This window comes from Mesoplodon mirus (assembly GCF_964341445.2).
Source record: "Mesoplodon mirus genome assembly, chromosome: 7".
Lineage (NCBI taxonomy): Eukaryota > Metazoa > Chordata > Mammalia > Artiodactyla > Ziphiidae > Mesoplodon > Mesoplodon mirus.
The window spans coordinates 10,944,195-10,960,710 of record NC_138983.1 but is presented as its reverse complement, the minus strand read 5'-3'; the positions used below and the strand labels follow the sequence as shown (position 1 = coordinate 10,960,710).

Genomic DNA, 16,516 nt, shown 5'->3' with positions numbered 1-16,516 from the left:
TACAAGTTAAACCAGGAACAACTTTTGGTGCCAAAAATTGGGAAAGTGCTCAAAGAATGCTGCAGAAATGTCAAAATTATATAGGAACTATTTCAAGGGGCTCCTCCTGGTCAAATCTGAAATAATTTGAGCATAAATATAAATAATGATAGTAATGAGTTATAATCTACATTATAAAATAGGAAATCACAAGTGTATACTAATATAAGCAAGTAAGTTGAAAGATTAATGAGGAACAGGATATTTACAGTTTCAGAGTATCTCCCCATAAAATATAAATCAATTACAAAGTGAGAAAGAGGAACTTTACAGTGAAGGTACAGTGAAGAAGCCTGGAAGACAGTACCTTAATCAAGCGACCAAATTTGTATCATCAGTAATGGGAAAAATTGAAGTTGAGCATCACTTGATAGGATGCAATAAGAACCGGACACCACTGCTGTGATAATCCTGCAAACCTAATGATGAAGAAATATCAAACACAAATTGAGTGCAGTGTACAACATACAAATGTCGAGGTCATGAAAAATCAAGGAAAGATTGAAGAAATGTTGGAGAATAAAGAGATGACAGCTACATGCACCACAACATGTGAGTCTGAGCTGGATTTTATTTTACCATTATTTTTTGCTACAAAGGCCATTAATGAGACAATTGGAGAAATTTGAAAGAGGTGTGAGGATTAGGGCCAGTAATATGTTAATATTAAGTTTTTGATTTTGATGATACTCAAACTTTTGGTGTCAGGACCTCTGACACCAAATAGTCTTTAAGATATTGAGAATTCCAAAGAAATTTGTCTATGTGGGTTTACTCTATGCAAATTACCATATTAAAAATTAAAGTAAAATTTAAAAATCTTTATTAAATAATTTAAATAGCTGCAATAAACCTGTCATGTGTTAACATAAGTAATAAGCATTTTATAAAAAATAATTATTTTCCCAAAAAATGGAAGAGTAACATTGTTTTACATGTTTGCAAGTCTCTAGTCCAGTTTAATAGAAGACCGCTAGATTCTCATGTCCTTCTACATTAAGCCTTTGTGATATGTTACTTTGGTTAAAGTATGTGAAAAAAACTTTGCCTCACACAAATATGTATTTGGAAAAGGGAGGAGTATTTTAATACTCCAGATAACTGTGGCTGTTGTTCGATACCACTAATTCTCTACAAAAGGTAGTTCTTCAAGGTTAGTTGCAGTGTGGAAACAGAAAATATATCAATGAACATTTCATAGTTATATTAAAATCCATTGATCTCTCTTGTATTTTGAATGAAACGTTTACACATGCATGCTTGTATCACAGTATGCATTGGTTATTTGGAAAATATTAGTTCACTCAGTTATGCAGAACTTCCAAATGTTAACATGTTTCATTATGCAATACACAAAAAAATCACAGTTGAACTCTGAATGTGGGGAATGAAAGTTTTCTAAAATTCTAAATTTTGCTTGTAAACTTGAATTTTATTACTGGATACAAAAACTGTCAGTTGTTTTCTTTGAAGTGCCAGCCAATATTTCATTCTCTTTCTAAAACTATCTGTCAAAAACCCAAGTGCAAATAGTCAATGTTTGTCTGACAGTCGTTCTTGCAGGTAAATATGATGTTCTATGAAAAAAGGTGGTGTTCAGCTCACAAATCAAACAATAAATTGCATAATCTCCATGCTTTGATACACAGCAGAAGTGCTTCATTCATACTTTGCATTTTATCATGCAGAATATTAAAAAGACATGTACTCAAGAGTCAATCAACATTTAATAAAATGAATAATTTTTACTGCTTTGATTCTTAAGTGAAACTGGCTTCTACTGTGAGTATGTGGTGGTAAAGAATACAATGATGAGTAACACAGCTTGGTGGCACTGCCTTTCTTGCTTAGGCAGTGGTGTTGACCTTCATTGTTTTTATACATCTGTGCAAAGGTCAACATGGTGAAAAGGGCATATTATGTCTTAGCATTATTATGAAAATAGTTTTGATCCTGTGGGCCCACAGCATCCAAGGACAACATATTGAGAATCATTGCAGTGGGAGAGTGTCCTTATTTGCAGGAAATATACTCTAAAATATTTAGGAACGAGGGAGTATCATATTAGCAAATTAGTCCCAAAATGTTCAGGAAAAAATAAGTTATGTATATTTGCAACATTTCTCTAAGTTAGAAGTTGCTTAAAAATAAGATTTATATATTATCTCTGCCTTATCTCTACCCATTTTACATTAAAGTTATATTGAAATTCCATTATCCTTTCACAACAAAATTTGGAATTAAATTTGGAATTTCAGAAAAATGGACTTTGTTCGTTCTGTGGCTTTGAATAGTCCCAGGAAACCCTGGAATTAACTGTGCTCAAGTTTGAGGAAAACAGCCATGTGTTATATGATTTTTTTGTACACTATTAATTTTGGCTAGACTGTTTACCTTTATCTCTTTTAATATTTAAAACAAACTTATAAGGTAGGTAGTATCATTATCTCCTTTTTACAGAGTATGAACATGAGCCTTGTTTAACTTTCCCAAATTTACATAAACTGAGTGGAGAAATTAGTCTGATTCTAATTAAGCTCTTAACTAGTAGACACAGGTGCCTTTAGGAAAAAAATATTAGATGCCTATATTGGAATGATTTGAAAGATAAATGTAAAGTTTATGAATTTTAGATGAAAGAAACGTTAATAGATGAAAGAAATGTTAATAGCATCAGGAGAAAGTTTTTAGAAAAAAGAAAATGAAAGACAAAATAATAATGCGGACTTATCTTTGTCTTTCTTCAGCTCTCTTTTGTATTTGTAGTTGGTGACTGGGTTCTCCAGGCCTTCCAGATGCAGGAACTGTGTGAGTCCCCGCTCTGGGGTTTCACTCTCCATTAGAGGACGTGATGTTGGAAACGAAAGTCCTTTCTGTGACACGTAGGGAAGCCCTGTGCACGTGCTTATTTGAAAGCAGACTGTAACATTGAAAATATAATTCAGATGTCACTAAAAACAATGATAGGCCTTCAACTCAGATTCTTTGAAGTTTATTTACTGTGAGCCTTGATTTCCAAGTTCACTTTAAAACTAAAAATGTCACGATTGACATTTTAGAAAAAAACAAGAAAAACCTTTAGCTGGAACTTTTATTCCAACTATTAAAATGAATTTATGTTTATTATATATAAAGTTATATATACATATGTATATAGAACACGAGGACAAATATATATATTTACCCTTATGATATTGTGTGTGTGTATATCTTGTGTTGTAAGCAAATAACTTTAAGGCTTGACCCGACTAGAGTAACTAGAACAATTTATGGAAGAATTAACAGAGATGAATTTGTGGATTTTCTTGAGGTCAAGAAAGACGATTTTTCTTTAGGTCTCTGTCTCAGGGATTAAAGTCACTTTATCATCTCTGCTGCTGATTCTTCCACAGCCAAACCCATAGAAATTAAGAAATAATAGTCTTTTGATTTCAAATAGGTTATTCAGCATATTAGATGACACCTGAAAATTACCTAGTGAAAACAGTTTTCTATGCTTTAGCTTTTTTTGGAAGTGTGTGCCTTGCCAGCTTCTCAGATGATGTTAACAGGCCTCAGGCACACACAGTTATCAATTAGCACTTTTCACCTGATGGGCCTCTTTGAGCATCAGGGTTTGGGTAATCAGGAGAGTCTCAGGTTTTAGTTGGTTGACACTGTGGAAACCACCCCATGGGTGATCTAACTAAGTAGCAAAATGAAAGCAGCTGAGCATGGGATGCCATATAAAATCACTTAAGCTGTTACCACTTCCTATTTCCCAAGATAGTCCTGGGCTGGGGGTCTGCTCACATGGAGGTCTCTATGGCTTCAGAAATCTTGATTCTCCTTGCTGCGTTGATTTGGCCTTGTGCTGAGAACATCAATGGTAAATGAATTAGAGAATGCTTCCTTGGCGGGTTACTCAGAATGACTGCTTTCCATCTTTCCAAGCAGGTGTTCCACTCCCTATAGAGATCTGATCTTACCATTTGCTAGAAAAGAAATACTTTCAGGCCAACTGGACTTGAGTCTTGATACTGAGGACACATTTTAACTTTCTGCCTAAATGTCTGAGATGTTTCTTTCTTCTATGTAATGATCTTCTATCTGAATCCTCATTTGCAGAGATCCTTCAGAAATAGTCCTCGGCTCTATGTTTTAGGCTGCCCTTTTGAACTCATTGCCAATTACCAGTACTTGGTGGTATTGTAAGATATGTGATTGGATCTTTACTGACCTTCCTGCTTCCAGACCCTTCGTATTTCCCCTTGATGATGACACTGCTCTTTTGTTCTTTTTAAAATTCTATCTGACCTTCACTCATGTTAAATTCATCAGCAGTTCTGCAAAGCCAATAGGATAAAGCTAAATCAGTGTCTGGTCTGTCTATAAATTGATTCAATATCTTTTCTATTATACCTGGAGTAGTCTCCATATTTTTGTGTTATCCAGATGCTTCCCAGCTTCAAGGCCAGACTAAATTTCAACTACTCTAAGGCAGCATTTCAATATTACTTTATGTGTTCTCTAAGTTTTTTTAAAAGTCACTTGGATGTTCCTGTTTCCTTCTGCTTGAAGTGGGGTCTTTTTTGGGGAAATGATACGTGAATTTCTTACCCATTTGGCCTATAAGCCCTTTCTGAACAAGGACCACATTTAGTTTCTGATCCTTCCATTTTACCTAAGATGAATCTTTCAGAATGCCTAGGTTACTGCAGCTCACCCTGTGGCAGTTAATTACTGGCATTTCAGTAATTTCAATCATTTAATTCCATACATGTGGAGAAAGGGCAGTGACCTGTGAGTCAAGAAGAATTCCAGTTACCTGGAAGGGGTGGGTAGGGTGTTCAGGCCTGGCTATGGTACCTGATGCTTGGGTGCAAGGAAGATTCTACCTCAGTTAGTGTACGCACAGCTATGCGTGTTCTTCAGGCTTTTTCTTAAACAATTTCTCAGCTACTTGAGACACAAGCTCAGAATGTCAAACTGAAACTTGACCCTAAAACTAGTATGAACAAAAAGTAGTGAAGCCAGAAGCATGGACTTCCTGTATGTCCATATCCACTTACCCTTTTGAATCTATCTTAATCCAATTGTTGGATTAAGATTTATTCATTTAGGAAGGATTTCCTTGGTAATCTTATCTAGCTGATGTTAGAACAATATTTTGAACACGTGGAGAGAGGTGATTTGGCGGTTACAATCACTGATGTAGAACACCTGCCTTCTCCAAAGCCTACTTTTTTCTTAAACATCTCCCTATATTTTCTTACTTTCTTGATGATTTATCCTTAAAAACCAAGAACTTCCAGGCTCAAATGGTGCTGGAGGTATCTCACACATTAATCGTAGAAATATTTCTTCATGCTGGGAAGATTCAGATTTTCCAAAGTGTTTAAGAGAATCCTGGATGTCCTCCAAGGCCTACTAGGTCTCTATGACTGGTTTGGGAACTTTCCTCGTCAAGATTTGAATGACTAGCTATTTTCGTTGTGTGATCTTATTTTATTACTTTGCAATGGATATGTAAATGAGCACTGTCACATAGAAAAGAAGATAGTAAATGACAATTAGCCCCTCTGACACATGACTAGCTTACTTAGAGTCATGTTAGGCTTATTTGTGAGAAGTATGAGATACTAAAATTTTGATGGCAGATGGTCATTTTTTTAAAGTTTTATTTTTTAATAATTTTAAAAGGTTACACTCTATTTATAGTTATTACAAAATGTTGGCTATGTTCCCCATATTGTACAATACATCCTTGTAGCCTATCTTACACCCAATAGTTTGTACCTTCCACTTGCTCACCCCTATATGCCCCCCTCCCCACCAGTAATCACTAACTTGTTCTCCATATCTGTGGGTCTGTTTCTTTTTTGTTATACTCACTAGTTCATTGTATTTTTTAGCTTCCACATAAGTGATATCATACAGTATTTGTCTTTCTCTGTCTGACTTATCTCATTTAGCATAGTGCCCTCCAAGTCCATCCATGTTGCTGCAAATGGCAAGATTTTATTCTTTTTTCTGGCTGAGTGGTGTTCTATTGTATATCTATATCTATATATATACCACATCTTCTATATCCATTCGTCTGCTGTTGGATGCTTAGGTTGCTTCCTTATTTTGGCAATTGTAAATAATGCTACCATGAACATTGAGGTGCATGTAGCTTTTCATATTCGTGTCTTTGTTTTTTTCAGCTACATATATCAGATGGTCATTTTTAAAGACACTTGTTTATTTCTTCCAATGACCACCTGTTGTCAATTCCTAAACTAAGATTCATCTATAGGGAAAGAATTTAATGAGTTCTTGCTGTGGAAAAATTATCTGATTCTTAGCATTTCTATAGTTACTATAGAGGAAGAGTTTACTAAGTAAATCTGTGAAGAGTATACGGTCGAGGTCAATTATGATTATGATGTGTGTCTTACAGCACATGTACCAATAATTAATTTTTAGATGAGATATAAACTCCAATTATAATGTCTGGCACATAATGTATTATCAAGATTGGCATCAGTGACAAGTTATCGAAATTGCATTAGGAAGAAAATCTTGCCTCCTAATAATTTTTCTGACCACATACTCATTCACCAGATATCCTCTAAATGCAGCTGTTAAGTAGGCTTTAGACTTGGAACCCCTTACCAATTTACTCATCACCTTATATTCTTCCTGTAGGAGATAATAGCTAGTTATCATCATACCTGAGTCCAACTCCTACTACTGCTTTGCTGTTTCATTTTTTCCTTCTGCCTTTAAAGACATGCTGGTGGGGGATTGGAGGCATTGATCAGACTTCGGCAGTGACTGAATTACTTATTTGTGGAACAAGAGGATACTACCTTTGTTTACTTTCTGGGTTTTGTTAGGTTCCAAAGAGAATTGATGTGCAAATGCTTTCGTTGTGGCTATATTCAGAACATATGTAGTAACTAAGGAGACCAATGACAGTCTAGGAAATTTGTCTTAAATGTCACCCCAACCCATTGTAGCTTAAGTTCCAGTTACCCGGTAGAATTGCCCCCCTGGAGTGAACTTAACCATTTCAGCCCGGTTTACATCTTGGTCTGAGGCTCCAAGTACAATCAGTCTAATTGGCAGAACTTATATTCAAGCTGACTGTAAATCTTTGCTTTTGGTGGCCTTCACTGACTCATGAATATATTGTATTGCAGTCTACCAGTTTCTTTTAAGCTAATAAAGGTGTGTCTGCAGAATACAAACCCCATCCGGCCAGGAGCAAGAACTCTGTCTTCTTAAAGGTGAGATTACCAGTTAGGCTTTCACTCTCCTGTTCCTCCTTTCTTAAAGTAGAAATTCTGCAATTTCTGTTCATCTAGAAGTCCTGTGTGCAGGTACTACTATTGGCAAGGGCTGTGATTCAAATATATATATGTATCTGTGTTCTGTTTCACTGGGAATATAAAGAAAATTAAGAAATAAAATCCATGTTTAAAGTATTTATTCTAGCTTTGATGATAGGTTGTATTACAGTTGCTTATATTAATGTCAAAATAAGAAGATAAGATTTAAACCCTGTTACTCTAGCTTTTGTAAAACACGAGGAGGCTGTATCAGATGAGGTCAAGAGTCATGTTTTGGATTATGATTCTAATACCTTAATAAATATAGGATATATACTGGATATCTAAGAATAGTCTGTTTGCTTGGAAAAAAAGCTTTTTAAAAGTGTTTATTTCTCATTTGTGTCAATAGATACATAAGGTGTATATTGTGACTTGCTTCTTTCTCATAATTATTTTTAGATTTATATGTTTATAGGTATAACTATAATTTATTTTCCATGTTGTATGGAATTTGATTATATAAATGCATTACAATTTATTTCGTCATTCTGTTGGTGATTTGGCCTAGAGTATTTTGTCCATTCATTTTTTTTTAACAATATGTTTCATTTACATTTGAACATTTGTTCATTTACATTATTATTGCTAGTACACTTGTAATTTATTTATTTAAATTTTATTTATTTTTGGCTGCATTGGGTCTTCATTGCTGTGCACGGGCCCTCTCTAGCTGCGGTGAGCGGGGACTACTTTTCATTGTGGTGCACTTTGTGGGCTTCTCATTGCTGGGGCTTCTCTTGCTGTGGAGCATGGGCTCTAGGCACGCGGGCTTCAGTAGTTGTGGCTCGCGGGCTCTAGAGCGCAGGCTCAGTAGTTGTGGCACACGGGCTTAGTTGCTCTGCCGCATGTAGGATCCTCCCAGACCAGGGCTCGAACCCGTGTCCCCTGCATTGGCAGACAGATTCTTAAAGACTGCACCACCAGGGAAGTCCTATACTTTGTAATTTATTGCAACCATCTTACTGCTTTTGTCTTTTTTGATTTGTTTTTTGTTGTTTTGTCTTTTTACCTTTTCCTTTTTTGCCTCCTTCTATGTTGTTTGAAATTTGCTTATTTTTGTCCTTCATTCTATTTTGTTCTTCTCCAATTTGGCAGTTTTACCATCTAGTTTATTAGGTTCCACACCCTCCCCCGCAACTACTTATCATGCATCTTTAAATACTAAAGCTAATAAATCTTTACTTTCCTTCTGAACAATAGAAGGACCTATGAAATTTAACTCTGGTCATCCCCTGAGAACCTCTGGTTAATGATTGTCTAGCACACTAAGTCAGAATCTAGTACAGTTTTACTTCATTTCCAAAGGGAGAATGACTCAATTAGAAATAGTGATTATTATGACTTACTGAAGATCTCAACGTAGAGGATAGAATGGGTTTTACGTTAAAATTTTCATAAAACTTCCATCCCAGACAGTAGATTTTCTCTCTTCAGACTATTTCCTCTTGTGGTTTCTGGTTCTGGTTGCTCTAGATATGGATTCTACCATACCAACTTTCCTCCTTTTCCCTCTTTGAAAAGTATTACAGAGAATACATCACTCTTCTAATGTACTGCAGTTTATTTCTGTCCCTTATGTGTAGTCCTAACTATATCATCCTCTTTGGAATCTAATTTCTTTAAGAGGAGGCAGGGGGCTAAAAGATAATGATGTTCTTGTGTATTGAATTTTTTCCCTGTGAAATAACTGAAATTTACTTATTTGAGGCTACAATTATGCAGATATTTTGGAAAGTAGTGGTAATATGAAAACCCTCTATATGCTGTTCTTTAAGCTGTGATAACCTTTGCCAGAGAAAGGAACATCTTTTATCACAAAGGGCGTAGCTGGATGTTCTTTGAGCTCCCCCTTAAGATAAATACACATCTGACATTTTCTCATATGATTCTTTCTGCAGTGAAAATAAGTTGTTCTATGGACTGGTTGATGGCCTCCGTAAGCCCATGTGCATACAGCAGCAATTTGTATATATTTGCTGATGAATTATATCTGGGATCGGGTTGCCCTGTGACTCGGATACAAACATATGCCTACGATTTTATATACTCTGTGCATGACTGTGGGATCAGGACAAAGGTAAGAATAATGATTATCTGTTAAAAAAACAAAAACAAAAAACAAACCTAGATATTTTTTCACAATTTTATGCCTGGTGCTAAAATTATTGTCCTGTTTTTTTTGTTGTTGTTGTTTAAGAACAAATTTTGCTTCTAGTTAGAGTAATTTATGGATAGACGACAATACGGTTCCGTACTTGGTCACTGAATATTGAGTCCTCTTTGTGCATAAGATTTAAAGCACGGATTTCCAGACTGGTTAGTGAACTGATTTTAAGTTGTCTTTAGGCTTCTGTTGTATTTCACTAAAGCTCAGGAGATAGTTTTAAATTCCATTCAATGTTCCTAATGTGAGAGGTCACCAATTCTGGGAAGGTATTTTATATTCAACAATAGATCATTTGAATTTACCCATGCTCTTTCAGGATGTGTGTCTCTATGGGGACTAGATTTTTACTGGAATAAAATCTCTGTCAGTTATTTTGCCAGGCACAAATCTTAAAACTGTGTTGTTGGGGCTTCCCTGGTGGCGCAGTAGTTGAGAGTCCGCCTGCCGATGCAGGGGACACGGGTTCGTGCCCCGGTCCGGGAAGATTCCACATGCCGCGGAGCGGCTGGGCCTGTGAGCCATGGCCGCTGAGCCTGCGCATCCGGAGCCTGTGCTCCGCAACGGGAGAGGCCACGACAGTGAGAGGCCCGCGTACCGCAAAAACAAACAAACAAACAAACAAACTGTGTTGTTATCTTGGGGTGTTATTTTTTCATAAATTCCCAAATTTAAACAATTTATATTCATACTATAAAAGTATTTGGGGTCAATGCCTATTTAAAACTGTCACCTATGAATTAGATGTTGTCTTTATTTTAGAAATGAGGGGGCTAGAACTTCAGAAGGTGCTTTAATAATTTGCCCAGGGATGCACAGCCAGTTGGTGGTAGTTTAGATGACAAAACAGGAGGATTCCCCTCCAAAGCTTATGTTTTAAACCACTCTGTTATTTGATCTCCAAATCATCTTTCTCAGAAGAACTACTGAAAACCTTTTGTTAATGCATGATAAAGAGAGCTCTGAGTAACAGTTTCAGTTTGCTCCTATGTACTGTTAAGATATTTTTCCAGGTACTTTAAGTTCACTCTTACAGATGATACTCCTCTTTTCTGTCCCAGTGGGTTGTCAGACTTTTGTATGTACCTGAAAGTGACAGTAGCCATTTCTGAGACCTTGAATGTTTTCTACTTCCTACTCAAATGTGAACATGCCCCCTTTGTTACTAGAAATATCTTCTACTTAACCTTTGTGCTCTCCTAGGTTGTTTCGGAGGATACTCTCCTTTTTCAAACAGAGGTGTACTTTAACCCTAGGAATATACATTGTGACCGTCAGAAAATCCCTTTGGAATGTTCTGCCTCTAGGTGAGTCCAGTAGACCATACTCCTTTTGAATATGTTAGTTTCACCTTTACTTACCATGTGCTTCTGTGGAAGTGTAGATTTTAGAGACTATAACATGACTTGCTCATAAGCATAAGTCCAAATGAACACCAAATTAGCATTTTAAAATATTTTGAGTACTTTTTATTTTTAATTTTAAATTTTAAAATATTCATTTTAGAATAAAAACATTAAAATAACCTAGTTACACAAGATTATATACAGTAACTGAACTTTAAAGCAAATCCTCAGTCACCTTAGTAAGTGGAAGAGTCAAACATGATATTATCTTTCAGTGTTTTCTCCTTCGTAATACTATTTTTTTTTTTTTCGGTACGCGGGCCTCTCACTGTCGTGGCCTCTCCTGTTGCGGAGCACAGGCTCCAGATGCGCAGGCTCAGCGGCCATGGCTCACGGGCCCAGCCGCTCCGCGGCACGTGGGATCCTCCCGGACCGGGGCACAAGCCCGCGTCCCCTGAATCAGCAGGCGGACTCCCAACCACTGCGCCACCAGGGAAGCCCCGTAATACTCTTTTTCAAATATATTTTATGGTTCAATTCCATGTCAGGAGAGTAAATGACTAAAAAGTTAAGAGAAAACCAATTCTTCATTTTAATACTAACTCATGGACATACATGAAAGGAAAGGCTTATCAGCCTATCATTAAGTGCAGTTTGTCTGCAGTTCTGTGGAACCGAGAGGCTGAATCCCAAAAGGATTCCACATTGGAATAGTAGATCCTGATACACTTTTACCACGCCACTGAAGTATTTACCCTGAGTGTTATAAATCTGAGTGAAAAATCTTAGAAACCACCTGAAAACCACAAGGAAAACTTTTATCCTTGTTTAATATATGGAAATAGCTGACATGAAAAAAAGAATTTTGAGCTCAGAACAAATGTGCAATATCTTTTAACATCATCAGAGTCCCTTTTTGGTGGGTGAGGGAGAATTGGTATTTTTAATTGTTGTAAAATATACATAAGATAAAATTTACCATTTTTAAGGGAATAATTCAGTGGCATCAAGTACAACCACATTGTTGAATACTCTTGATCTTCCCTTTAACTTATTTTAAGGAAAGACCAAGGCTGAGAGACTCAGTGATACTCTGGGGAGTAGCTGACCCCTAAATAGAAATTAACAGTTGATTCTGTGTACACACACACACACACACACACATACACATACACACACACACACACACACATACTCACTCACTCACTCACATATACACTTTCATTCCTATATATTGGCCAGTGCTTAGAGTAATGTAAAAAGTTCTAACCTAATCCCCTCGGGCTATTGCTTCTCCATAGGCTACCAGATTAATAGTGATGACTAAGGCATTTCTATTTTGATTGTAAAATTATTATATTGTTTGCAGCTATCTTTCTTAAAAATGAAGACTAGGCCAACAAAGGTATATGATTAGGTTTTTGGTGCATGAGCTTTACTGCTGTACACACACACACACACACACACACACACACCACACAACACACCTCTGTAACCAGTATACTGGGCCACATTAAGCTTTTGACAACTTTTATTGTTCTTAGGATCCATTTGTCTAAATCTGTTTTACTGGGTGCTTTGGTACTCTACTAAGACAAGTAATACAAATCATCTATTATCCAGAGGGTGCGGGTACCCCTAAATAACCATATTGAAAATGATCATGATGTTAAACAGTGGTAAAAAAAAAAATAGCTTGCCCCCAAAGTTAGATTCAGAAAGACCTGGTACCAAGTATGCCAACCCTATCTGCTTTTTGTTTCTCTTCTCTTTAGGAAATCAGTGTGGCTTATACCAGTTTCTACAGATAATGAAATAAAATTGGATCCCAGTCCCTTTATTGCTGATTTTGAGACAACACCAGAAGAGTTAGGATTATTAAATTCTAGTCAAACTGACTCCATATTTACAGAGAAATTGAAACTTGGAAATTGGGCTCATGAATTTTGTTGGAAAAACAATGGTTTTATACAAAAATAATTGCTATAAACCTTTCTTTAGGTATCTGATCCCTAAAACCCCTAATTCAGTGAAGGTCCTGATTCAGTGAAGGTGAATTTTTAGATACTTTTTTTTATTAGGGATATGTCTTATTAATTTAATGTTGACTATCAGATAATCCTATTACCCATTAAATTTTTTTTTTTTTTTTGCGGTACGCGGGCCTCTCACTGCTGTGGCCTCTCCTGTTGCAGAGCACAGGCTCCAGATGCGCAGGCTCAGCGGCCATGGCTCACGGGCCCAGCCGCTCTGCAGCATGTGGGATCCTTCCGGACCGGGGCACGAACCCGTGTCCCCTGCATCGGCAGGTGGACTCCCAACCACTGTGCCACCAGGGAAGCCCAACCCATTAAATTTTATTTTTAGTTCTATAGAGTAGATTCAGAAATAGGTCTTCAATGACAATAGGATTTAATTGATATAAACCTCCAATGAATATTTTCTAAATACATTTTTTTGAAGAATAAAAAAATAGAGATAGGTATGTAAATGTGCCAGAGACTAAAATTTAACATACTAACTCCCAGGAAAGCCAAAGTCCTTTTATATGAAGATAGTTTAACTTGTGTGGGTTTTCCTAATTAATTAGTAAAGTTGAGTCTTAAAAGTAATTGAATATACATCATATTTGATTATTAAAGAAGGAAATTAGATTTATAGTCTTAGAATCTAAGTAACCACTTCCTTAACTGGAACTAGAGGTCAGGTTTTCCTCTATCTCTGATATGATTCTTCCACACTTGAAATAATTGACTGAAGAGGTCGACATGGAATCATCCTGCCACTTTAGAGCAATTTACTGGATGGTCATTTATCACCAGCTATTATGCTATCCTCTTTTCCCTAAAGAGGGAGTCTACCCATGTAATACACCAAAGAGCACCCTGATTTGAGGGAGAGTTCTTATATCAATTATGAAAATTGAAGTGTGCCATTTGTTATTCAATAAAAACTTCTAAATTTTTTTATTTTTTAATTTTTATTGACTTTTTATTGGAGTAGAGTTGATTTACAATGTTGTGTTACTTTCTGCTGTACAGCAAAGTGAATCAGTTATACATATACATATATCCACTCTTTTTTAGATTCTTTTCCCATATAGGTCATTACAGAGTATTGAGTAAAGTTCCCTGTGTGTCAATTGCTTATCGAATGTACATTTTGGATGCTATATCCTTTTGGAAATAAATTTTGCAAACATATTTTTTGTTTAGTTTTTTAAAAATTTAGAGTGCTGCTATCTTATTGCCAATAAGATGCTTCTTAAAGTTGTCTACATGAATTTAAATTGTCATAATGGGCATCTATCTTTGGTATATATGTATACACAACGAAGAGGTAATCGTTTTGTAAGGCTTAATGTGTGTCAGGCAATGTTTCAAGCATGTTGCAACAATTTATTTAATCCTAATAACCCAAAGACTTATGTATTACTATTCCAATTTCACAGATAAGAAAACAAACATAGAGGGCTCTCCTGGTGGTGCAGTTGGTTGACAGTCCGCCTGCCGATGCAGGGGACACGGGTTCGTGCCCCAGTCCGGGAAGATCCCACATGCCGCGGAGCGGCTAGGCCCATGAGCCATGGCCGTTGAGCCTGCGCATCCGGAGCCTGTGCCCCGCAACGGGAGAGGCCACAACAGTGAGAGGCCCGTGTACCGCAAAAAAAAAACCCAAAACAAAACAAAAAACATAGATTAAATAATTTGCCTGCATTGCACAACTGGCCTCTATTGGTGATCTGTTCCTAATCTTAGAGAGAAAGTGTTCAGCTTTTCAACCGTTGTGTATGATGTTCACTGTGGGCTTGTCGCTTGTGTTAAGGTGCATTCCTTCTATACCTAATTGTTGAGTTTTTATCTTGAAAAACTGTTGAATTTTGTCAGATCTAACCACTTCTATCCAATATAATACTGAGAGTCCTAGCCAGAGCAATTAGGCGAGAAAAATGAAAGGTATCCATCAGAAAGGAAGAAGTAAAATTATCTCTGTTTGCAGATGACATGATGTAACATATGTAAAACCCTAAAGATTCCATCAAAGAACTGTTAGAACTAATAAACAAATTCAGTAAAGTTGCAGAATACAAAATCACACACAAAAACTAGTTGTTTTTGTACACTAAAAATGAACTATCTGAAAAAGAAATTAAGAAAACTGCATTTGCAATAGTAGCAAAATAAATAAAATACTTAGGAATAAATTTAACCAAGGAGGGAAAATATCTGTATACTGAAAAGTATAGGACATTGGTGAAAGAAATTGAAGAAGGTACAAATAAATGAAATAATATCTCATGTTCATGTAATGGAATTGTCAAAATGTCCCTACCCCTAAAGTGATCTATAGACTCAATGCAATCCCTATCAAAATTCCAATGGTATTTTTCACAGAAAGAAGAAAAAACAATCCTAAAAAAAATCCAAAATTTGTATGGAACAACAAAAGACTGCAGAGCCTAAGCTAATCTTGAGAAAGAAAAACAAAGCTGGAGGCATCACACGTCCTGATTTCAAATTTTATTACAAAGCTAAAGTAATCAACACATTATGGTACTAGAATAAAAATGGATACATAGAACAGTGGAACAGAGAGTCCAGGTATAAACCCACATATATACCTTTAACTCATATTCAATAAAGATGCCAAAAATATACAATGGGGAAAGAATTGTCTCTTCAGTAAATGATGTTGGGAAAACTGGATTCCCACAGACAAAAAAAAGAGAAAGAAATTGGATTCTTACTTTATACTATATACAAAAATCAACTCCAAATGGATTAAAGACTTAAACAGAACACCTGAAACTTTAAAACTCTAGAAGAAAACAGGCAGAAAGCTCCATGACATTGGTTTTGGCAATGATTTTTTGCTTATGGCACTGTGGGTACAAGCAACAAAAGTAAAAGTAAACAAGTGAGACTACATCAAACTAAAAAGGTTCTGCACAGTAAAGGAAACAACAAAGTGAAAAGGCAAACTACAGAATGCGAGACCGTATTTGCAAAAACCATACATCTGATAAGGGATTAACATCCAAAAGATCTAAGGAACTCCTGCAACTCAATGGCAAAAAACCCCCAAATAATCAGATATAAAAATGGGCAAAGAGTCTGAACAGACTTTTCTCAAAAGAAGACATACAAATGGCCAACAGGTTCATGAAAAGGTGTTCAACATCACTGATCATCAGGGAAATGCAAATCAAAATCATAATGAGATACCACCTTACACCTGTTAGAATGGCTATCCTCAAGAAGACAAGTGTTGAGTAGGCTGTGGAGAAAAGGGAACCCTAGTACAATATTGGAAGGAATGTAAATTGCTTCAGCCACTATGGAAAACAGTATGAATGTTCCTCAAATAATTAAAAATAGAATTACCATATGAGCCAACAATCCCACTTCCAGATATATATCCAAAGGAAATGAAAACAGGATATCAAAGACATATCTGCACTTCCACGTTTATTGCAGCATTATTCACAAGAGTCAAGATATGGAAACAACCTAACTGTCCATCAGTGGATGAATGGATAAAGATGTGATATATCTATATATCTACATCTTTAGAAAGTGGAATACTATTCAGCCATAAAAAGAAGG

At 36.2% G+C, this 16,516-nt stretch overlaps 1 protein-coding gene across 1 annotated transcript; it reads left to right on the top strand.

Annotated features, from left to right (window-relative positions):
- Window positions 1-521: 521 nt before the first annotated feature.
- Window positions 522-12,890, top strand: LOC309808738 (oocyte-secreted protein 2-like; the record flags this gene model as incomplete). The annotated part of the gene is made up of 4 exons (XM_082629332.1): window positions 522-591; window positions 9,299-9,477; window positions 10,768-10,871; window positions 12,686-12,890. 4 exons carry the CDS (start codon window positions 522-524, stop codon window positions 12,888-12,890), a joined length of 558 nt encoding a protein of 185 aa, XP_082485458.1.
- Between the last annotated feature and the right edge of the window lie 3,626 nt (window positions 12,891-16,516).